Source organism: Cibotium barometz, chromosome 3 (genome assembly GCF_041138505.1).
Source record: "Cibotium barometz isolate CiBa-2024 chromosome 3, ASM4113850v1, whole genome shotgun sequence".
NCBI lineage: Eukaryota > Viridiplantae > Streptophyta > Polypodiopsida > Cyatheales > Cibotiaceae > Cibotium > Cibotium barometz.
Window position 1 is genome coordinate 24,193,658 of NC_141048.1, and position 24,836 is coordinate 24,218,493.

At 48.0% G+C, this 24,836-nt stretch overlaps 2 protein-coding genes across 12 annotated transcripts in view; one reads left to right on the forward strand and one right to left on the reverse strand.

Moving 5' to 3' along the window:
- LOC147639861 (uncharacterized) overlaps positions 1–24,836 on the forward strand; it is a 168,933-nt gene that overhangs the window by 31,677 nt on the left and 112,420 nt on the right. For all 11 annotated transcript variants that reach the window (XM_086774803.1, XM_086774780.1, XM_086774789.1 and 8 more), the window contains 3 exons: positions 5,611–5,870; positions 6,009–6,199; positions 20,266–20,442. In XM_086774803.1, the coding sequence (XP_086630929.1) occupies positions 5,611–5,870; positions 6,009–6,199; positions 20,266–20,442 (628 nt within the window). The remainder of the gene's footprint in view (positions 1–5,610; positions 5,871–6,008; positions 6,200–20,265; positions 20,443–24,836) is intronic.
- LOC147639862 (uncharacterized) lies at positions 998–4,673 on the reverse strand. Its single transcript, XM_086781736.1, has 4 exons — positions 3,008–4,673; positions 2,642–2,879; positions 2,067–2,542; positions 998–1,526 (listed from the first exon to the last, which is right to left on the reverse strand). The coding sequence occupies exons 1-4, from the start codon at positions 4,438–4,440 to the stop codon at positions 998–1,000; spliced, it is 2,676 nt and encodes an 891-aa protein (XP_086637862.1). The 5' UTR covers positions 4,441–4,673.

Consider the following 24,836-nt stretch of genomic DNA (forward strand, 5'->3'; position numbering starts at 1 on the left):
CCATGCACGGGGCACATTAAGAATCTACCCAAGAGAAACTTTAAGCATGGAATACAAATATTCTATTGAAATGAGAGAGAGAGAGAGAGAGGGAGAGAGAGAGAGAGAGGATATGCACTTGATGATAGGAAAAGCCCACAATACAATCTTGTTGATATGAAAAGTAGGGATACAAGCATAAGGATAACAAGGCTTGAGGAAGGAGAGGATGACTAGAGTGATAGCCTAAGGATGATGGATAGAGATGAAGGGTAATGGCTCCTATGGATGGATCTCTATTCTCTCTTGTGTTGATGCCAAGACTATGACCCTTTTTATAGGCCTCCAAGATTACAAAGATATTTAATATCATGAGATATTACAAGGTTTGGTGTCCTCTTAGCCTGCCATGTGGCGGGATACTTTGGATAGATGAGGATATTTTGATAGATGGAGATACTTTGGATATCCAAGGTGAGTTGGGGTTACATGAGCTAAAATATCTCCAAGTAATTCTCCAAAATGAGCCTCTCCAAGGATATGTAGATGGTGTGTAGAGGCTTAGTGAATCCTCATGGATGTTTCTAGAGATGGTGGGTTTCTCCACAAAAGAAAATCAGAAGATAGTACCAAGCTTTGATATTTCGTTTCTTTATTACAAAAAAGAGAAGGTAGACTTTGCATGCCTTATTCGATAAATGGAAGGTTGGAAATAGTTGATGAAGCGGAGACCACCTTTGAATATCTCTTTTGGAGCCTTGTATCCTTGTAGCAAAGTGCGCATCCTCACATGCCTTATTGGCTTACATATTTTTCAAAAGGTAGGCCTAGTGTGGGCCTAAGACTAGTGAGGCTACTTTTACGAATATATATATATATATGCATTTTTCCCAATCCCTATGAGAAAAAATTAATGCATGGGGAATTGCATCCCTAAAAGCTCTTCATCATACACCAAACAATTCTTCTCAGCCTCATTCAACTTGTGGCTATAATAATCCCCTGGTTTGCCTTCTTGCTATAAAACAACACCGATGGCAAGGTTTCTAGCATCATTGATAACCTCAAATGGGTCCTCTCTTGATGCTAGCTTGAGAACTTGTGCTTTTGAGATCATTTTCTGTAAAGCATGGAAGACCTCAAGAGCTTTGCTGGTAACAGAGACTTTCTGGCGACACATCTTCATGTCCTTGAACAAATCTATAAGAGGTGCTGCAAGGTCGGAAAATTTTTCCACGTGGGTGTTGTAGGCATGAAAAAGACCCACAAATGAGCAGATTTCTTGAAGAGTCTTGGGCACATTCCAATCCAATATAACCTGCACCTTTTTAGGGTCAAGGCGAATACCAGACTCACTGATCATTGTGAGGAGAAGAAAGACGCTTCCAAGAGGCCAAATGCACTCATTAGTGTAGAGCTCATTGTCTCGCAAAAGTTGCAAGACCTTCTCCACATCACGCTCATGTTGCTGTGTTGTGGCATAAAAGATTAGTATATCATCCAAGAAGATGAATGCACACTTTCCAGTTAACGAGGGAGTCAGCTTGCTAGCAGAAATTTCACAGATTCATTTATGAGCATAGTAACCTGGACCGGCAGAAACGGTCGGTTCGGACCGGGTCGGAAACGGAGTTTCCGAGTTTCCGCGAGGTCGGAAACGGCAAGAAACGGAGTTTCTTTTGAATTTATTTTAGACATGTAAAAAACATGCATAGAGACATCCTATTAAATAAACTTATGTCAAGAGATGCAAAAAACATGCATAGAGACCTCAAACAAGACACATCGAAGACTCAAGTGGACATTAGAATCATAACACTTAACAGAATGTAGATAATGCCAAATGGACATGTATGATGTCGCGGCAAATTCATGTGAACCATAAAAAACTAAAGGCTGAAGGCCGAAGCATACATAGCAAGCTGCAAATTGTGATCATAATACATCATACATATCAGCAATGATCATCAAACTTGGGAGTCAGAGGTTCAAAAACTACAAAATAACCGACATGCCGGCTGTCCATAATCCCTAAGGATAAGAAAAACTAAACAAAAAACATGGAACATCAGTGAATCAGTGATCACTGCTGAGCCTCATCTGAAGCACCCGAGGAGTCTGAATCCTCCTGAGAGTCCTCATGGCTCTCGCGTGTGTCCTCACTGCAAGAAGATGAGTCCTCTCCAGTAGCCTCCTCTCTAGCAGCACTAGTACTAGCTGCAGCCGGCCTCCCTCTCCTACGACGACCACCACGTGTGTCGTGAACTGGTGTTGTGGCCTCCTCGTAAAGCAAAGTGTAAAGATCTCGGTCCTCTTGTAGAATTGTGGGAATATCCCGCACCTTCTCAATGTCAATCTTGTCGACATTCACTTGCATTGGCTCAGGACCCATAGCTGCCCGCTCAAGAAGCTTCAAGTTACAATTGCAGAAAACAAGACGCTCAAGTTGGGCTGTAGTCAACTTGTTCCTCCTCTTCGTATGGTAGAGCGCCCATGTGCTCCAATTCCTCTCACAAGTTCCAGAGCTGCAATCTTGTGAGAGGACTCGAATGGCAAGACGTCTCTGTTCAAAGAGCAGATTTAGGATTAGTACATTATACAAATAAGGTGTCGCCGTTAAAGCTTAAGCGGAGGGACTTCTTACTCACCAACGTAGGCACACCATGTCCATATTTCTCCCACCATTGCGGAAAGCAAGGAGATCATCCTCTAAGCATCGCAACATCTGCAAATTGCCACCACACCATTTCTCCACATAGGTTTGGAAGTCATCGTTTAGCTCCTCACACTCAAGCTGATCCTCGCTACGCCATAGAGGATGCAACACATGAGCCACAGCATGGATTGGTCTATGAAACCAAACCCAACGGTTTTGCCAAATCTGCTTGATCTCCGCGATTCTACAAGTTACAAGTAACAAACAAAACCAAAGAAAGACTTTAAAGTTATAACTTAGAAAAGAGTCAAGACAAAAAGGCAATTTGGCAAAGGCTCATGAGCCATGAGTCATGAGCGAAGAAGTACGTACCTCTCTACAGATAGGTAGGCATTGTTGTCTAGTGCCTTCCCGATCCTATCCATGTACTCATAAATGAGGCCTAGTGTACTCCCCTCCATGTCCGTGATGCGCAAGACCGTGTAGATGAGATTTAAGGTCTTCACTAATGCCTCTGCCTCTTCCCACCATGCTTCATTGAGGATCTTGCGTCTAAAATCCACAAACTTTGGGGTCATACTCTTACCCGACTGGATCCATGCATCACAACTAATAGTGCGAATCAGATTTGGCCGCACACGAAGAAGCCGCTCAAGCACTATGAACATGTATGCAAACCTCGTAGTGGATGGCTTGAGAAGCTCCAAGGTACTATTAACCCTGTACATGCTCAAAACCTTTGGTCTTTGTGTCACAAATTTGACAATGCTCCTCGCGGTGGCAAAGATTTCACTGACCCAAAAAATTCTCCCCAAATCCTCAATCAATAAATCAAGACTATGGGAGGCACAAGGGGTCCACACAATTGTTGGGAATGCATCCTCCAACATACTCCCCATGGAGACACAATTGCTTCCATTATCCGTAATAACCTGCACAACATTTTGTGGGCCAATCTCCTCAATCACCTTCTTGATGTGTGTCCAAATAAAGAGACCTGTAACGGTGAGACCCGCAGCCGATGCATCAATGGCCTTGTAAAACATGGTGCCTTTGCAAGAGGAGATAAGCACATTATACACATTCCTCTTGCGTACATCTGACCATCCATCACATAAGATAGTGCAGCCATATTTCTTCCATGTTTCTTTCAAAAACTCAAGCTGGCCTTCTACGTTGAGTTTCTCCTTCTTTAATTCTCGTGTGCGGATTGTCTCAGCCGAGGGACCCTCCCACTCACAGCCAATGCGGCTAACGGCCCGCATGGTCTTCTTCCATTGTATGGTGCGAGCCACATTGAAAGAGATAGCACACCGTATAAACAAGCGCGTGACCTCCCTTGTTGCCTCCTTCATGGCTTGCTTTTGCAAGCCTGCTGTAATGCTTGCTCTTTGCAATGAACCCTTTGCAGGCACTTCCACACTAGGTAAAGGTGTCCTCTTTGCACTAGGGCCCTCACCCACACTCGAAGATACATCTGTCTGGCTCTCAACTCTAGTCCTCTTTGAAGAGGCCACTTGGCTCGAGGATGCTTCACCTGTTGCATGTGCTGCCATATGTTGCTCACCAACATCCAAACCAAGGCGTTGCTTTCTCCAACCCTCAAGTGATGCCAATACATCGGGCGGCACATTTTGACATAAAGCGACATCTCTGCCTGGGACATGCCCCAAATGGTCTTTTACCCGGGTCACTGAACCTGTTTTTTCATATCCACAAAAATTACATTTCCACTTGCGGGAACCCCCACCTCCGACATATCCATCCCCTTTTGTTGCATACTGCCAATAGGGATCTGTAGGCATAGTGAGACTTGAAGTTGAAAGCACTTACCCTCGAGAACACTTGCGCTTGGAGGCTTGGAAGTTGGGCCTTGAAGCCTTGAAGAATGGGCAGCCACCTGTGAGATTGGAGAGCACTGGAGCAAGCTGCCTGCAGAGTACAGGCCTTGGAGCCTTGTGGGGGGCACTGGGGGCAAAGGCTTGAGCCTTAGGGCCTTGGCCTTGAGCCTTGGCCCTTTGTGGTGAAAAGGCGCAAGGTTCGAAGAAGCGCAGCGCCGCAGGAAAGGAGAGCGAAAATGCAAAAACGCACGCGCCCCCCCCCCCCCCCCCCCCCCCCCCCCCCCCGTCAAAACCTGAAAAAAAAAATACGCGGAAACGGCGTTTCCGCCGGCCTGCCGTTTCTGGAAACGCCCGAACCGTTTCCTGGGGGCGGAAACGCCGTTTCGTGCTACTATGTTTATGAGGATGCTTGAAGAGGGAAAGTATGTTATGTACTCAGGTTAACTTGGGGGTTAGATTGGCTAATGTGTCGGTTAGTGGCCCAAAAATTTAGAAAGCAGGTTGACTATTGTGGCTAAGACTCATAAGCTAGTAATCCCGTAAGTTATAGCTTTGTATAACTCATAAGTGACTACATAAGTGGGATGAGCCTATAGAGTGGATTATTGTGTTGTCATGTGACAATATGGTCTATGCCTAGACCATGGATGCAATCCATTCACAGTTGTTCATCTTTGAGGCAGATGGAAGGCCTTGGTGCTATGGAATGGCAGGGCTAATTGGTGTGAGTCTATATGGATGGAGCCTTACCCCTATGCTCAGGGGAGATCCTCTGTTGTACTGGATCTCTGGTTGGGTGGTGAGCTAGCCTGCAGAACCCTAATCTGGATTAATGCTGTGCCTGTTCTTGTGTGTTTAGGAGATCTTGGAAGAACTCTGTTGCAGTACCTTAATTATTTCTAGTTTAAGATATCGTACTAAATCTGAAAACTGTCTTAGAAAGTCAAATTTTTTAAAAACTAAGCTTTACATATCGATTATATCAAAAAATTTAAATATTGGTAGAGCCCAAAACTAAGCTTTAAAAACTAAGCTTTAAAGACAGCACATGGCCTTTGAAAAAGAGAACTTATTTACCATTACGAAGAATATGTAAGTATCTACTTTCAGTTTTTTTTTGGGGGGTAAAAACAGGAAATTTTCTGAACTTGCAAAGTCACGGAAGGATTTGGAGAGGGAAGTTTGTGAGCTTTTTGAAAGTGAAACAGAAGATCAGCATGGAAGAAGTGATTGGTACTCGGACTTTGAAGAAAAGGCAAAGTCTATAGACAGTCAACTGTGCTCTGTGATGAAACAGATAGATAAGTTGAGGGAGGAATTGCAGGCAAACAAAGCCAAAGAACAAGACAGCATTGATCTTAGGATACACTGGCTAATGGTTGAACTAGATACTGGTATGTTCCTTATGAGTGATTACTCCCTGCTTTTAAGATGTTTGACGTAATGGCTTGTATTACTATTCAGATTCCAATGACTCTTTTTTGCTATCTAGTTCTTCATTTGAAGTAATTCCTATCAAATGGTGGTTGAAGGTGGCAACATTCGAATGGAGGCTGGGAGCATTGAGCGGACATGGTTCAAGAACTGTATTGAGCTTGTTACATCAAGATTCTCTCCAGCTGACTTTGCCCCGTTTGGGATCATTGGGGTGTGTGCTCGTAAAGTTACCCGAGTTCATAATCGGTTTCTACAGGACAGATTCGAAAGACACACAGAAAACAAAGTACTATTTTCAATCTTTCTAGTTCAGAACAAAATGTTGTTATAAATAACTTTTTATGGAAGCCCAAACTTATTGATTACTTCCAGCTTGAAAGGACACCATGATTAAGAATACCCAGAATGAGCGGGTCACTCTAGATTAGTTTTTGTTAATGCAAACAAAGTTCAATTGAAGAAAACACCAAGGCAATCTGCTTTCTTTCCGTCTCCAATGACTCAATATCCAACCTGTAAAATCTGTTCTTGAACAGCAAGCTTCACACCAACCTTTGACAGAAACATCTGGTGGTGGCAGCTAGGTGTTCATAAATTTGGTCAAGAAGGTATAGAGTCTGCTGAAACTACATAAACAGGAACTCTTGATTGGTGCAGTGCTTTACCTTATCGAAGTCAAGGCAAGCATTGATTTATCAATCCTGCTCTAGGGAGTTGACTGTTGTAGAAAGTTGGTATTCCACCTTTGTGGATTTTTGGAAAGAAATCCAACTTATAGTAGTACTCACTAGATAGGGCTATGGACCCTGTTTTTACATTACAGGCCCCCAGTGTGTCTTTTCCCTCACCCCCCTCCCCTCCGAGGACGGCCATGCGGAGAGGGAGTCCCCTCTTGTTTCTCTTTTTACCTCCTTGGAGAAATGTACATAGCAGGCTCCCCCATGCGGCAAGTAGCTTTGTAGTTAGCTTTTCTGCTAATAAATCTCTTCTATGACTAATGAAGGATCATCTTTTGGAAAAAAAAACATTTTGCTGACAATTAACCAATTGAATTGGTTCTTCTCTAGGAGGAAGTCATGGTGGACTCTTAATTAAGAGTGGAGGGTAGTTTTGGGAGCTAATTCTAGTAGCCCGAGTTGCTCATCTCGTTTTGAGAAATTCATCAATGTGTTTGGAGTGGGTAAAGACTTGGCAGATGCTTGCCCTCCCATAAGTGGGTTGAGCAGAGAACTGCTGCTTGATTGATGGAATGGTTGGCGCTTTTTTCGAGTCAAAATATTACACACATGCATGTGCGTGTGGTGGTGTGTGAGATTTGTAAGTATGCTTTATTTTTTTTTAATAGAAAACAACTTCTGTTAGGTTAAAAGAATAATACAAAGTGAGATCTCTTATGAAAAGGTAGGGAGATCTCAACCAATCGGGGGACTATGCTGCCATAAAAGCCCTGTAGGAGTGGAGGAGAAAAAAATATCCTGGTTCCACTCTCATAAATCTGCTGCGTTTTCAATATACATGCTTATTAGTAGCATTATTGATCGTCGATTAGCATTGGAGCGCCCCCCCCCCCCCCCCCCCCCCCCCCCCCCCCCCCCCCGCTTGCCCTCCCTTTCTGCTTCTGCCATCTCCTTTGCTCTCCCCTTCAAGCTGCTCTCCTCCTCCTTCCCCTCCTGCCGCATGCTCATCATGCTGTCTCAGCCTCTCCGCTTTTCACCCTCCATCAGCTGCCATTGCCCCCTTTTCGTTGCCCCACCATTGCCCTTCATCTTCCTCGCAGGCTTTTGCTCTCAGGTTGCTCTTCTTTGACAAGAGTAGGTGCTTCTGGTCTTCACCTTCCAGGAGGACTCCATGGCATCCGTTCCGTCATCCCCGGCTGAGGTTGTCATCCCTTGCCTATTTTCTGAGGCAGACCTCCAGATTTTAGCATCGCGCATTATCTTCTCTCGCGGCCTCTTCATTGGTCTGAAAGATTGTAGGGAGCCACCTTGCCGGCGAGCAAGTCCGGGATTTTCTCTCGCGGCCTCTTCATTGGTCTGAAAGATTGTAGGGAGCCACCTTGCGGGCGAGCAAGTCCGGGATTTTCTCTAGGCAGCCCTCATCGGCAAGCCCAGCAAAATCACCGGTATCCATTTTCTTGGGTTTGGCTACTCTCATGTGGAGTTTGAGTCACTTGCAGCGGCTGATCAGGTAATGTAGCAGAGTCTCGTCATGATACACAGAGCTCAGGCATTCTTCGTGAGATGGTACCATGGTTCTGACCTTGCATTTGACCCCTTGGCAGGTGTATTTGGCTTTCCCGTGATGGTCTATTTCCCTGGCCTCCAAAAGGAGTATTATCCATTGATTCGATCGGATGATCGATAGGGCCGGTTTTGCTCTGATGCTCTGGTCTTCAAGCATCCTCCAGGGGAAATCCATAGTCGAGCACGCCTGCCGCCTCTGCCGGTCTAAAAGTGAGACTCTCCCAAATCTCTTGGACTCTTGTAGCGATCTCAGGGTCTTGGACTCATCTGTCAAGGATTCAAACACTCTGCTGACACTCTGCTCTCCATGCATCATATAGGAGAAGTACATATAATCTGACAATGTGGTGCCTGTGAGAATACCAACCAAATCACCTCTACCTACAAGACCACTAATCCACATCAAATCTATCAATGTGTGAGATGCTCGGTCCCTGCATCCTCTGGTCAGATCTGGAGAAGCAAAGGCTACTCGACAATCAGCCAAACTCTAGTGAGTGTCAAGGATCATGTCCACGCAGAGGAGAGAGGACCAGATCCTCCTAGGCCATGTACTCACTCTCAGTGATCATATCCAAGCCTCCTTCTTGCCTGACCTCTAGGTCCTCCAGCAGGTTAAAATCTCCACCTGTGCACTAAGAAACAGTATGGGGAAGCGCCTATCTCACCCGGGCCCAGAACTCAATCTGCCCCGCCACCCTATTGGGAGAATAGATATTGAGGAAACCCACCCGGTCCTCACCAACCCTGACTATAATCTACTACACCGTCCCCTGAACAATGGTGCTTGAATCCACCATCAACGGAAGCATTTGCTTATTACTAACACCAAAGTGCACACCCCTCCTAGGTTCCCCTCTGGACCAAACGCTGGGGACCAAAAGGTATGGCTACATCTAGGCAAAATCTTGCTGCATTTGTGCATACACCCTACCGCGAGGTGCTAATGATGGGGGAAGTGACACCTACTCAGGGCACCCTCTCCACGAAGGGTCTTTGGGGTCGGTTTGAAGGGGGAATAATTGCAGTCTGACCAGGGCCAGATGCGGGCAACACTGAGAGGAAATGAAAGGACCACCGCTCCACTGCCACGTGTATGTTGCAAGACTAGACAAACGTGGAGTGGCACCACGATCTCAGAGAGCTTGCAAGCCTCAACAGTAGGAAGGCATCTAAAGAGGCCATAGTCAACAGGCACACCCATGATTGGGGGGAGGGGACGGGGGTGCGCCAAGCAACTTGGGGGGAAGAGAAACCATCGGGGAGGCTTTAATAGTCATCTCCACTAGGTCTGTGAAGTCGTGAATTAACTGCCTCTGAAGACTCCGGAGGGGGCCGGGGGTGCTGGGAATAGACAGGGGAGGCTGAGGGAGGGGAGGAAGAAACAGCGGGAGGAGACAAGGGGGGAGAGGGTGGAGCCTAAAAAGAGGGGGAGTGGAGGGGGTAGGAACCATGGTGGGAGGGGGGCGATCCTCGCTAGAGGGAGGAGGGATCACACGGGGGGTTTGGGGGGGGGGGGTGGGGGATGGGGGATGGGGGAACACCAGCTCCGGAACCTCGGAGGATGTGCCAAGTTCTGCAAGAATCTCTTGAGCGGCGCCAGGGACGCCGCATCGTCCATCCACTCATCTGGAAGTAAATGCCCATAACAATTCTCGAAGGGTACCATTACCTTGGGGGGGGGGGGGGGGGGGGGAGGTCGGGCACCTTCAAGTTGATCAGGCCAGCGTCGCTCCTTGGGGGGTGGGCGGTGGTGCTGTCTAGGTTGACGCAGCAAACTGCTTGCCAATGTCAGGGCCCTCCTCTTGCTGAGCCTAGGAGGGATGATGGGCCTCCAGGGCCAGCCGGACGGAAACGTCTGTCCTAGCCTGGGAGTGAGGCTGGGTCTCCGCGGCCGCCAGCTGGATGGGAACCTCCATCCTAGCCTCCGGTGCCTCAGACGAGGGTTGGGTGGGCCGTGGGCGTACTCTATGGGCCTGTCTCGCCGAGAGGCCAGGACCGAGTAAGGTGGCCCATCTACCTACAAATGAAACACTAGCCTGGGAGACTGGCGTACTCTACTCACTAAAGAATCTGGTCGCCCTGCAAGCTCGGGAGTGCAATAACGTCTGGGAGATCCTTTTGGGAGGCAATGCAGACACCACACATGCAGCTGTTTGCTGGGACTCGTGTGCTTGACTATGGACTTTGGGAGATCAATACCCTTATATAGACCGCAAGTCAGGACTGACTCACCAGATTCAAAGAGCAGGAGAGGAGTCTTTGCAGGGGCCTAGCCTCCCTCCAATGGCTGTGTCGCTTGGGGAGCGCGTTTGCCCCCTCCTCCTATGACTCCTAGCCATAGGGAAATCCCGTGCAAAGTGGCCCACCATCTGGTGACATACCCGGCACTGGTTAGGTCTACTTGACGTCTCTATGTGTTGCTGCAAGGGACCGTTAGGTCCAAAAAGCGCCACAAAATCCTCAAATGGCTTAGTGTCACGAGCCACCACAATAACCTTGCGAACAACATCAGCCGAGGCATTGACTTGGTCACTCGATATCTGGGCACAACAGAAGTGGAAAAGCTGGGATGGTAGGCACTTGTACGACCAGCCCAAAGGCTGCCCCAATGGCCTCCAACAATGGCCAATAAGCATGAGGAAGAACTGGGAATCTGAGAGTAATAGGTTGACGGTTGACAGGGTCAAAGTAGCTAGTGTAAGGTACGAAAAAAATCTTCCTTGGGCCCGAAGGGAAAGGACTGCCTTCGAGCACTTCTGAGGCTACTTCCTCTACGTGAAAGTCTACTTGAAAGAATCCTCTCCCAAGTAGCCTTACATCTTTAAAATGAAGCGCAAATTTAGAAGGCAATGCTGCCAGTTCTCAGTCACGGGCTAGGATACGCGGGCCTGGATATGTGAGGGGTGAGAGCCAAAGATTTTCCAATGAGTGTCGTCTTGGAGTCTTTGTTGATTTCGGTGAAGAGGGTCACAAGCTCGTCTTGAGAAAAATGGATGGTTTGCCCGGCCGGAGGGGATTGATTAGCCATGATGCTAATCAGGAAAGAAGGCCGACTTGAACCTTGATTTAAGGGAGATCTGTATTTGAGCAAGGCAGATAAGGGCAACGAAGAGGGGGGGGGGGGGGGGGGGGGGGGGGGGGGGGGGGCGGAAACTGGCACAGGCAACAAAGCGGGAGGGGCAGGCAACAAAGTGGTAAAGGTGGAAATGAAGGGGGGTGGAGAGGAGTGTGCAGGTGAAGAGGTGGTCAAGAGAGGGCGGAAGGCTGGAGAACAGGCGGAAGGACGGGCAGCATGTAAAATGGCGGGGAGCAGAAGAAATGCGCCCAGATGCAGGGAGACGGGGAGCTTGGAATCAGTCCTTTTCCTATAGGACCATTCTGACTTCTGAGGATGTTGCCTGACTGTTTATAAGATATTGGTACAGAAAATATTGATTTTCCATTGGCTCAATTATCAGCATGTGAATTACAGCTTAATCTTGACATAAGGTTTTCTTTTAATTTTAATTAAAACCTTTTTTTTTTCACTCTGCAAATCTGCACCGGTGGCATCTTCGTTTCTTTCTTTCTTTCTACAGCGTTTGCGCTTAGGATGCCGTCGGCTAGCAACGAATCGAATCTCTGGTCTGCGCTCGCGATTTCCTTGACAGGTTGTTGCTTCGCAAGCTTGGAGATTACGACTGCAGTGACCCTCTATGGCTTTGACTGCAGTGGTCCTCTCACTTGCTTGGCTGCGCTGGTAGTGCTTCAGGGTGATGGAGATAGTTATCACCTTTCATGTGAACATTACAACTCTTCACATCACCGACATCTATTATTTTTGCACTCTTTGATGTCACTCACGTACATTATTTTGATCCTTTCCCTTCACACCCATTACATCTAAAGCCTTTCACACCCTTTACATTTTTCACTCATTAAAATCATTATAAGTCCTGGTAAAGTTGAGAATTACAAACATTTAAACATTTACTTTCTATAATAAAAATTTCATGTTGTAGAACCTGGAGCTTGTCTTGGAAGAGGTTGATAGTTCGCCCGGCCGATGGGGATGATGAGGGATTGGCTTTGGGGGAGACCATAATGCCAATCACACATGCCAACTTTTTTCGTACTTTAAAAAGTGCAATATGAGAGGCGGGAAGGGTGCAGAAGGAAGGGAAGGAAGCAGAAGCGCAGAGGAAGGGCGGAAGCGCAAAAGGAGGCAAGGAGGGCGGCACGGCAAAGGGAGGCGGGAGGCAGGAGGCAAGAGGTGGGAGGTGGGGGCAAATGGCTGTAAGGGCAGAAGGGAAGTGCGGGAGGGATCCCCGTCCATAATGAAGATGCGGAGAATTCGCTGCCAACCCTGTTGAGCCTTCTAGCAATCCCAAAGACAGTGACGCTAGAACTCCTGGGGATGGCCACACTTTGAACAGATTGTGGGCCTACCTCCTATGGCCAGCCAAGTGCCAACTGCCAAGCTCCTATGTGCTAGCTGCCATAGAAAGAGAGTAATCTTTCATGGCCGAAAACTATCCCATAGCCTCTTCCGAAAATTTGAGAGAAACTAAGGAGGGAGGCCTTGGGACTGCCGGTGTTGTGTTGCTTCTATGGAGTGCCGTCAACCTCTAGCATCTGAATCCTGCGGCCTAGAGGTGTAGGCAAAGAAGGGTGTATCGGGAGTCTCCTCACTGTCATTTAGATCATGCCATGTCCACTCCCGTGGGTCCCACTGGAGGCGCATGAGAGGATGACCCTCCCAAATCCACAAATGCCAGAATCTCTCTCTGGCCAGAAATGCCAATCACCCTCACCCTCTGCAAAGTGCATCCCCTGAAATCCTCCATAGGGGGCTTTGCTCTCTCAAGTTTACCATGAGGTCTGATAGAGAAGCTGAGTAAGGCGGAGCTCTCATTTGCACCATGGACTGCCAAAGTTATGCCATGCTTGGTGAACACTCCAAACCACTGCCCTGGGGCGGGGCGCGCAGGAGGGGGAGTGGGGTTTTGGATCGGGGCGAGCCACTCCGGAGGGGTGGAAGAGTCGATATCGATGCTAGGTCTATCCCTACCCGTATGCCAGTGAGGCAATCCTCTAGAGGGGGCTCTGCTCTCTCAAGTTTGCACCATGGACTGCCAAAGGTATGTCATGCCTGGTGAACACTCCCGACCACTGCCGTGGTGGGGGGGGGGGTCCGGGATCGAGGCCAGCAACTCTAGGGGGGTGGAAGTGTTGATGTCGAGGCTAAGTATCCCTACCCCGTGTGCCAGTGAGGCTCCTCTCCTAGGCCTCTGGGGCAGTTGTCTGAATGTAAGCCAATTTGCAAATGACTGAGTGCAACCCATGCTCGAAGCTCCCTATGATATGTGTAGGTGAGCCTCGAGCATGTGACTACTGGGCAAACAGGCCAAGGGATTCCAGATCAGAGGTTTTTGGAGATGTTCCTCGGATGCAATTGGAGCAGATTGCTCAAGGGTTGGCCTAAGATGATCCCAAGCTTGCAAGAGATTGGCTTCAAATTTGTCCTCAAATGCAGGGCTAAAGCCACGATCCCACATCTCTATGAAGATCCATCTCACACTCTGACCAAGGGCCTCCCAAAATCAGGGTGCGGGCAGAGATCCTAGCTTGGAACAAGTCCTTTGTGGGCTCACCACCCGGAAGAAGGCCACAAACTATCAACTTGCCCAAAAGGGTGCGGCTCTGAATGGAGGCGTCGATGATGCCCAGGCCACCCGTGCATCGTGGCGACTATGATCACTCTCTAGGCCACCTTGGCCCGGGTAGGTCTCCCACCACTACCAGCCCAAAGAAAGTTGTGGATCAACCGTTGAACCTAACCAATGCAAGCCTGGGAGAAGGTCTAGTAGGAGGTGATGTACCACATGGTAGTGACAAGAACCTAGTTCGCTGCCACGACCGGGTTAGCTAAGGAAAGCCTAGCTAAACTCCAGTATAACGTCTTCTTTTGAATGCTCACAAGAAGAGGGGCTAATTGTTTCTCCTGGAGATATCAATGCCCACCTAGCATCCAAGATAATCTTTTTTTTTCCGAGACAAAGATCCTTCAATTGGTAAAAGAAAAAACAGCCGCAAAGGCTAAGTACAACCACGAAGGGCTAGATACAAACTCGCCTCATATAAGGGCGGGGAACATATGATCAAAGGGGAAGAGATGCTTCTCCTCCGGCTGGCCACTCTGTGACGAGAAGGCTATCTCATACGGGGGAGGGGGGGGAGGGGACAAACATGAATGATATCGAGCCATACGCTCCTGATGGTCTCAGCCGGCAGAGTGTGGGTACCCTTGATGTAGCATGCTAGATGTGCTTGGCCGCTATGCTACTCGAAATCTCCCTTCTCTGGCATGAGCTTGGTCGCCAATCACTTCTCGGTGGGCCTCTGATTGGTATTGCTACAATACAATGGTGGGAGACCTGAAGGGCTACTCCTCCCCCATCCTCCTCATAAGTCCTCACCACTCTAGCCTCGATGGCCCAAGCGACAGTACCCCCAAGTGATGATCCGGGTCGATGCTCTGTCCATAGCGAAAATGCAGAGAATCCATTGCCAAATCTGTTGAACCTTCGGGCAATCCCAAAGGCAATGTTGTTGAGACTCCTGGGGGTGGCCACATCCAAGATAATTAACTAGAGTGCCTCTCGTGATTTACTGAAAAGCCTCAACTGGACTCCAAGTTGGGACGAGGGATGAGCATACCCAGAATCCACATGACTTGTGCTAGTGATTTGCACTCTAGATGCATGGCAGAAGATCTCTATCGCCTTGGTGAATTGCTGGAGGTTCCCCTCATCTCCACATAGGTATGCCACTGTGTCATCTACGAACTTAGAATCAAGCAACTCCTCCTGCGGCTGATGGGTAGACGCAGCCCTTGAGAATGTCTCTTGAGCGGAGAGAAAACTACTTGTGGCCTCAACTACCAACAAAAAAAGATAAGGTGCCAGTGGACGGCCCTACCGGATTGAGCGAGTAAGTGAAAATCTGTTGCCTTTGGCTCCCTAGATGAGAACTTCGTTGTGTGAAGTTGAGTAGAGCCCAGAAACATGTCGGACCCACTCCTCAAGAAATCCCATCTGGCACATCATCCCTTCCAGAAAGCCCTAGTCAACTCTTATATAGGCTTTCTCAAAATCAAGAAGGATAACAATAAGATCTTGCTGCCTCAACCTGGCCGAACCATTCGCCTCCCAAAAAGTGAAGATGTTGTCCAGGATGCTTTGATCTTGGACGAAATTGGTCTGCATGCCATGGATCAAATCGGGGAGGAAAGGCTGCAGTTTTTGGTTGATGGCCTTGGCTAGAATTTTGTAGGCGGTCCCTACGAGGGTGATGGGCATCCATTGCCAAATCTCCAATATGTGACCACCCTCCTTGGGAATCAAATGGATCAATCCCCCTGACAACCTCTCCACCATGGCTCCTGTGATCATAATCTCACTTCCATGAGATCCTACTGTTGGAGAAATAAGGAAACCGGAAGCCTGTCTTCTCTCGGGCATTTTCCCCCTAGGGAGCGCCGTCAGAGCCGCAAGCTCCTCGCTAGTAAAGGGAGTCAATAGGAAAGTTTGGAGAGTGGGAGGAACAACCTCCCTCGTATGTCGCCAACCCGCTCATGTGCATCCATCACTTGTGAGTATAGGGGGGCACTTGTGAGGTGAGAGCGGAAGAAATATGTGGCAATGGCTCTCACATGGGAGGGATCTGCAACAATGGATCCATCCTGGCCTCGACCTACGCATACCATCCCTCCCCTATGTGGGGCTACTATCTCAAAGAAGTTCCCAATGACCTTGTCTCCAAAAGGAGGCTCTGGTATCGCTGGAGCCGCTGTAGGGAGGCTAGGCTCTGACGGATGCTCATCTCTTGCTCTCGGAAGCTAGCCAATCTACTCTGCGCTGCCTCCTGTAATAAACTGTTGATCCCACCAAGGCTTGCATCCAAGGTGCCTACAGCTGAACTTGAGTGAAAATCCAGCCTCTCCCAGACTCCTCTATCTTGTTGCATATATCTGAGTCTTGAATGAGGTTATCAAGGATCCTAGTGCTCAAATGTATGTCCTGCCTCCAGGAGCCCTCCAGGGATAGAATGATAGGTGCATGATCGGAGAAAGTAGTGGTTGGCAGAATACCAATCATAATCCAGAATGTTCAGCAACAATAGTAGGCGAACAATCTAAAAAGGAGTTTTTTAGTTAATATCTAAGTTTTTTTACATCAAACACCTCTAAGATAACAAGGTCGCCTGCCAAGGATGGTTAGGTGGCCAAGACGGCAAGTGTAAGAAGAACATCAAAAATTATGGGGTAGGTGTTCTGGCTCCTTCTTTCTTTGGTACGAGAAAGTGATCAGGAGGGTAGAGGCATCAGTTTATGTGGTTTTGTAACAAAAGCGTAGATCAAACATGGAAAGTATGTATACTATCTGTTAATCACTTGCAAGACCCCCGGTTGTATGGCCACATGGAAGAGGTACAAACCTTACTCTGGATGACATGTGAGCATTGGAGATTGGAGGATTGTGTTGCAAAAGGGATTACACCAAGAAGCCGAATGAAGAAGCCCATCAGTTAGCAAGGTATAGAAGTGCCATATCGGATATGGCGGCTAAGAGGATAGATTCAATAATTTTGAAAATAGCACTGGTCTAATCTGGACAGGTTAGGGCCTGTACTCCTGTTGGATCTCGAGAAACATAGACACGTGGGGCTGCGACCAAACTCTGGTATAAACACCAAGGGTCCTACCCTGTCAAAGCAGAATCAACTCTTCCTAAGCTGAGTACTCTATGCAAGAAACTGTAGCCAATATCAACTCTTCCGAGTACTCTGCAAGAAAGTGTAGCCATGCCACCTCCGTCGAGTCTATCTTTTGTTGACTCCAACATGTTGAAATCCCCACCCATGCACCAGAAATCCACGTGTGGTTGGAGAGACTTGTGAAACTGTAGTCCAGAAAGTGGCTCTGCATGTTGCGGCTTTTGGTGTATATACATCAAAAATCCCACTTTGTCCTCTGCAATCCTGATGGTCACCCAGTGAACTCTCCGAGTGACAATGATGCTTGAGTCGACCACTGCAGGTAATGGCTGCTCGTTGACAGAAATGCAAACTCCACCTTGGGTCCCGGAAGGGCCAAAAGCATGGGACCAAAAGGTGTGACTCCTGCCCTGAAGGATCTTCATCTAGCTCGCAGGTACGCCCCTCAGAAAGATGATGCTCCTAGAGGAGGAGAATGTCGATGGGCCCACCGACTTCTGCTCTGTGAAGCTCTTCTCTAAGGATCCCATGCCTCTGAAACCGTTGTGGTCCTCCCAAACCCTAAATGTTCCATGAGACAATTTTCATAACTAGGAGGCAGAACTATCAAAACTGCCCTCCACTTGAAGAGTCTTGGGCATGGTTTGGATGGATCACTATCTGTCCTGGGGCAAAGCCGTGCAAGATGGGCACGAATCCTGCCCTCCATGTGAAGCCACTCTGTCCGAGTCCTCGAAAATGCATACTCTAGGCTCTACTTGTCACAATGCAGGTATCTGTAGGAGGGTGGGAGGTACTACCACTGAAACATGAAGAAACACAAAAAGGAGCTGTAGGACCTGCCCGTGAATAGCGGCAGACATCAACTCCATGCTCCAATCCAGGGCTACACTCAGGGGGGAGGAGAAGATCATCGTACCACTCTCTGGGGTGGAAGACCTGGAGTGATGAAGAACTACACATATACGAATGGGAGCCACCGTCTCCTCGAAAATACCCACTCCTTCAACGGGAGGCATTGGAAGAAGCTATAGTCAACTGGCTACCCCAGAATTTGGGTGGGACTGCGAGGCGACTCTAGAGGGAGAGCCTGTATTGGAGAGGCAGGGATGGTCATCTCTATTGACTTCATGAAACGGTGGATCGAGCAACGAACTGGACTAGCTTGCTGCCTCCTCTCCGGGTCAGGCGTGGCCACTGGGTGGTGGGAGTACTCGGTCACGCGGAAGGAGGGGGAAGGGGTGGGGGGAGAGGGGGTTCCGATGAGGTCGGGGTGGAGGGAGCATAGATGAAGGGGGGGGGTGGGTGAGGATCGGGGCCGGCGGAAGAAGGGTTCACCTGTGAAGGGAGGAGGGTACAGGGGTTGCGAGGATAGGCCCGGCTAACAGTCTAAAGGGTTCTGGATCTTTGGAGCATAAGGCAACGGTCTCTAGAAAGGTGGGGCTGGCGGTGGGTTCCTCGAAAGTACTAGGGGGGCCATCATTGTTGGAGGGCTGCTGAGGAGATAAATGCTCATAACGGTTCTCCGACAGAATCATATCCTTGTGAGGCCTAGCAACGCTGCTTTGCTTTGGAGGTCCTGTGTTGGTTCTGCCTCAGGCCAGCAGTCTGCCACTCTCTTGCACACCAGGATCCTCCAAGGTGTCCCATCTGCCGGCAAATGAAGCATTGGTCTGGGCCTTGACGCCTGGGGCCCGATATGCCCCCCACCCCCTAATGAGGACTGGGAAGGGCGGGGGGGTGCGGGACCACTGGAGCCGCCCTCCTAGAGTGACGGCAAGGACAAGCACTAGTGAGATGTCCCATCTGCCGGCAAATGAAGCATTGGCCTGAGGCTATGCAGATATGAAGAGATGGGATCCCGACTGTCTCAGCTAGGACCAAAGTGGCGGTGGGAGGGGATTCCATCACTCTCCCAATAAAACCACCTATCACCAGGAGGAGAGGAAGGTGTTCCTTCCTGACCGTGCGCACCAGGGGGAGCTCCACCTGCTCGATTACTCCAATCTCTCTTGACAACTCATGATGAATGATTTACTTCATCCATATGTGGTGTAAATTTTGTTGAATAATAATGGCTATTTTTGGGGGCCATGTGTGGAAAACCCATGGCACCTTCAAGGTGGATCAAATTGGGATGGGACCAAAAGCAGGGCAATAAGGGCACCTATCTAAAAAGGGCACACCATTTGAGGCTAACTCTGCCAACCCCAGCCCTTTGGATGCGTATATATAGGGTTGACCTAGGGCCTAAGAGATCTTCATAGCCATCGTCTTGTGAGCATCTCTGCCATCCAAGGAAGCATGTAGAGTTGTGTTCTGAGCATGAAGGACAAGAAAGAGAGGAAAACGCATTATACTGGTGGGCAGGTCAGCAGAGAGGGGCATGCAGCCCATGGGATGTAGCTCTTTGTTTTCAAGTGACTGTCAATTGTCACAATGGATAAAAGATGAGATGTGCTATTTTTGGAATATTGATGTGAGACATACATGGAAGATTCATAGGCTGGTTTTACATCCACGGCCTAGTGTTCCTGATCTATGGCCCATTGCAAAGGGAACCTCCTTGAAAGTCGGTGAAGCACGAAAGCTTTTTCATGCAGGTTTTGATATTGGTGTTTCATTGGAGGATCTCCACTTCACATGGTGATACTCACCTCCCTTTGGACAGAAAGCCGTTAGTTTCCCTATCAAAGAGGTATATCTAAAGCAGCATTTGAGCACATTCAACTAACATACATCATCCAGGTCCCAGGAGCTCCACCATCATCATCAAAATGCAGCCCAAACAATGCTGCAAGTTAGGCAGCGGTGTGCTACCGCAGCCGAGAACGCATCATGCACGTGTGATTCAGGCCAGTCAGAAGTTGTGCAACAGGGTGGCTGTATGGAAACCCTAGCGCACAGCACAAGGGGCTCCAATTCAGCCCAAAAGCAGGTCCATAACAGTCCAAGAAGGTTCATGTATTGTGCAGTCCAGTGGACAGAAACCAAGTCAATCTTGTACTCATTCTATTGCAAGCAAATAAAGGTCTCTTTTTTGGCAAAAAAAGCATGCAATTTGCGCAAAAAAAGCATGCAATTTTGCGCAAAAAAGCAAGCATTGTTTTTGCAATAAAGAATGATTTTATAAGCATTATGAGAAATCCTGTACATACCAATCTATATATCTTGACAAATGGGATGTTTAAGAGTCATTTAGAGCTCAATCAGTTGTTATTCAACTGTTCACTGCTTGTGCTTGGGACTTTGGCCATGATTGGGTGTTTATTGTACACAGAAATGTGTTTTCTACACATGCTCACCACAAGCTTCTTCTTACTTTATGTGTGTATTGGTGAGTGTGCAGACAAGTAACATGCATGTTGAGTATTTGCTTTATGGTGAGACATTTCGAGGTGAAGAGGAATTACAATGGATCATAGAGGAAGGTTTTCCATTTGTTCCCCAGAAAAACATCTCAGATTTTCATGCTCCTGTTCTTCTCTCAAATTCCATTGGCTTGGCTGATATCTGCAGGTTGCAGGTATGTTTGTCAAAATAAGCATTACAACCTACTAAATCTTGTTGAAGACATGCATGATTACATTAGTTTGGCATTGCTGCAAATGTTTTCTTTGGTGAGCTTTCATCTTGAGCTTCACAAAGCTTTAGTTATATTGCATACATTGCCAATCTAAGTTTGCAAAGGAATTCTGCTGCATATTTCTTTCAGAATCAGAATGGACATGTGTGCTTTTTCAGCAATGGACCTGTCTTCCAGGGTTACCTTCATCTGCTTCCACAACGGTTACTGCCATTTCTGATGGAGTACCCCAAGTGATGGAGTACCCCAAGTTTTTGTTCTTGTTCCTCACCCATCCATCAATGATATTGAAGAGACGGGATGGCTCACAATTTTGACAGAGAATGGAGATTGTTGGAAGAGCATGTCAGTAATGTATTTGCTGCCACAGCAGGGTCATCATGCTAGAGATAGTCCCAGCTATAGAGAGGTTGTATTAGGAGGTGGTGTGGACATGCTCGTCAGATGTTCCCCCCCCTATAGCCGCTCCTTCACCCTAGCATACTACACAACAATCGGTGATGGTAAGGGATGGTAGGCGTCCCTAGACTCCCATCCCTACAATGGCGCCTGTGCACTCAGTGGAACACCCTAATCCCTTCCCATCCTTGGCTACACATGATGATGTTTTCTACACAGGATGAGGATCCTTGCAGTTGACAATGATGAGGATGCATTGCAGCTGGAATGTAATGATGATGATACATCACACTATGCAATGTAGTCGGATTGTAATGATGATGATGCATTACACTCCCCTTCTCTCATTCATGAGAAGGGAAAGGATTTCCCCCTGAATAGAAAGGAGAGGTGAACCTCTCCTTGGAGCATTTCCCCTCCCTCACATATGCGAGACGCGTTCCCACCTCAAACGGGGGTTCTTCTACATCAACCATGAGATTTGGTCGCAACTTTCCGTCCTTGTCTTCATGAGGATCGTCTCATGGGACATACTAGGACTTGGTGGTGGTTTTCTACGTTGTCAGAAACCTGAACCAGCTTCACTCTGCAGTCACAAGGACATTTTACTCTTGCAGGAGCATAAACTTGATGCAAGCCAATGTGGTAGATCTGGCAAGTTATTACCCGGTCACACCTTTTGGTTGGGAGCTGCAGGAACCAAAGGTGGTGTATGTATTTCAGTGTCAGCCCCTATCTTGCCTTGCATCGTTGGCCATGGTGTCATTTTGCCTGCTAAAGCACAGTGGATCATCATTATGCAGGATGGGAGACACATGGTATTCTGAACATATATGCACCTAATCATAGAGGGGAGGGGATTTCTGTTTGGAAGGCCCTCACTGATTTTCTTCCTCATGCTAAATCATTGGATCATTGGGGGTGACCTTGATAAGGTTGAGCAACCAGCAGACAAAAGAGGAGGACAAGTGTGCAAGTGTGTATGGTGCACCCACTTGAGAGGTTTTTTTTTTTAATAGAAAGGATACTTCTATTAAGTATGAATTTTTTTTACAAAATGGAGATTTCACACCAAGCAAGGTGGAGATCTCAACCAATCAAGAGCCTTGTAGTGCCAATAGGGTCCCGAATGAGAGGATGTGAAAAAGATACCAATGTCCCACTCTCTCATAAACTGGCCGCGCTTCCTCTCCGCAGCCCTCGAAGCTCCCTGGATTCTGGCCCAGGTAGCCATAATGGTGTGAATAATATCACTCCAAATCTTGCAAAGACACTGAGAAACAAGAACGGGAGTACCCTCAATGGCCTCAGTGCATCTAGCCTTCTAGATATTCCAGGCTGAGATGCTAGCAATAATCTCTCAAGAGCTGTCTAACCTTTGTGCGCCCGAGGGACAAAGTGTGAAAATGCAAATCTTGAAGACAACACTGCCGAGCAACTCCTTGCCTAACCATAATGGCCAAGCTCCTGTCAGTCCCCTCGAATCTCAGATGAGGCCCAGACTGTGTCAACCAAATGATAGAGCCAAAAGAAATGATAGCATCCCTCTTAATCCTACCAAAGAGGTGTGCAATCGCAGAGACCAAACCCTCTGTGCTTCCCTGCATTCCCATAAACAAAAGTAAATTGACTCCAAAACTCCTGCACATCTAGGGCATGCTGGGCAAGCACCAGTAAGAGACCTCCACTGATTGGTGGCCAGACCACCATGAAGGGAAACCTAGATAAAGGAGGAAATCTGTGGCTTCCTATAAGAATGCCACAATCTCCACCAAAATACCCTCTGAACGTCAATCGAAATGCCGTAAGACTCCCAATGGGGTCTAAGAGTAGGGACGCTCTGAATGTGTCCCAAGATAAGATGTCTGGCATTCCGCACCGTATAATTGAAAAAAGGCATGCTTTTCAAAGGGTTACAAGCATCCTTCCACTCCCACTCACTGGGATCTCAATGCAAATGTCTGATAGGGCAGCCACCATACAACCAAAGGCTAACTTTCTGTGATCATCCCGAAAGGGGGGGGGGGGGGGGGGGGGGGTCAACAAAGACGTGCTTCCCTAACTAGCCAACAACTCTGACTGGATGAATCTGGGGGCCCTCAATAAGGTCCAACACGTCACATCTCTCCAGCTGCCATCCATCTTGTACAAAAAAAAAGACCAGTACATCATCCTCCCTAGGCAAGGGGAGACCCATAACTTGAAGAGGAACACCTGTCGCAGAAAAAACCCCAAACCAAGAATGATGATGGCCTTCCAAGAAAGATCTAGTAATCCAGTGGTTGAGAATGGCTACATCAATCTGTGCAATCCTCCGGCTAGGCCTCTCAAATGCTGCATGAAATCCAATCTCTGCACCTCAGTGAGGCTCTGAAGCCTCTTCCAAGCCAGTATGTCGGGCATGGGGCCTCCCAGCAGCCAGCCCAAAGAATATGCATAGCTGCCCCAATAGGCCTACCATGCACATCTAAGATCAAATCATTCCACAAAATGGGATGCCGGTTAGCTTCCTCCATGAACGCGGGGGGGTGTGTACCCAAAAACTCCTCAGGCAGTCCCAGGCCCGTAGGAGGGACCTAACTAGGGGGGGTGAAGGGGAGCGGTGAACTGCATCTGAAAAAATTAAGCATAAGTTGAGAGTCCTGTCACCTCCGCGAACAGGGACACACTTCGTGATCTGCTGCATGAGAAAGTCCTTCCACGGCTCTTTGCCTGGAAGAAAGCCCCTAACAACAAGCTTACAAAGCAAAGCCTTACATTGCACCTAAAGGTCAATGATATTCAATCCCCCTTCCTGCTTAGGCGTGATGATGGATTCCCAAGCAACTCTGGCCTGGTTGTGCATTTCCATCAAGCCCTGACCAAAGAAAGTTCCGAATAAGGCGACGAAGCTGGCCAATGCAGCCCTTATGAAAAATCCAGCACGAAGCGATAAACCAAGCTGTGGCTAGCAAAACTTGGTTAACCACCAAAGCTGTAGAGGCCAAGTCAAGCTTCCTCCTACTCGAGTGATGAAGTTTTCTTTTAATGCTTAAGAGCATTGGAGCAAACTGTTGTGCAGGGGAGATGTCAACGCCCACCTGACAACCAAGGTATTTGGCAGAGCATCCTCTCTCAATCCAAGTACAACCAACATCTGTACCCCAATCTCTGTAAGAGGAGAGTCACTGATCCCAAAACCAACTGACTTATGCCAATTGATAGTAGCTCTTGCTGCCAAACAAAAGGCCTCCAAGGCTGTCTGGAAAGCACATAAACAAGCATGTGAAGCCTCAAGGAACAACGCCGTATCTTCTGCTAACTCAGAGTCCAAAAACTCTTTCTCCATGCATAAAGGCAGCCTGAGACCCACAACACTAGGGGTAGCCTGAAGAAACCTGCTCATATTCTGAGCTACAATGAGGTACAGTAAAGGGGCGAGGGGACAACCCTGTCTCACTGAACGAGAAATCTGAAAAATGCTCGCCGCGCCCCCCACAAGCTAAAACAGTGCTATGAGGCTCCCTGTATAGGCAGGACACCCCTCTGATCCAGTTTTGGGAAAACCCCATGTGTGCCATAGTGCCCTCCAAATTGTCCCAATCCACTTTGTCATAAGCTTTTTCAAAATCAAGCAAAAGAATGGCAAGAGCCTGCTGACTAGACTTTGCCCACTCGACAGCTTCCCAGATAGAAAAGATGTTATCAAATATAGTGCTTCCTTGGAGGAACCCATTCTGTGTATCATGGATAGTCCTTTGGAGAATCAGCTGCAACCTTATACTCTAGGCTTTAGCTAAGATTTTACATGCAGATCCAAGGAGGGTGATGGGCCTCCATTGCTTGATGTCAGTCTTGTCCCCACTCTTCGGGATAGGGTGAATCAGCCCCTCCATGAGGTATGGCAGCATCATACCCGACAACCACATTTCCTGAAGGGCAACAGTGATAGCATC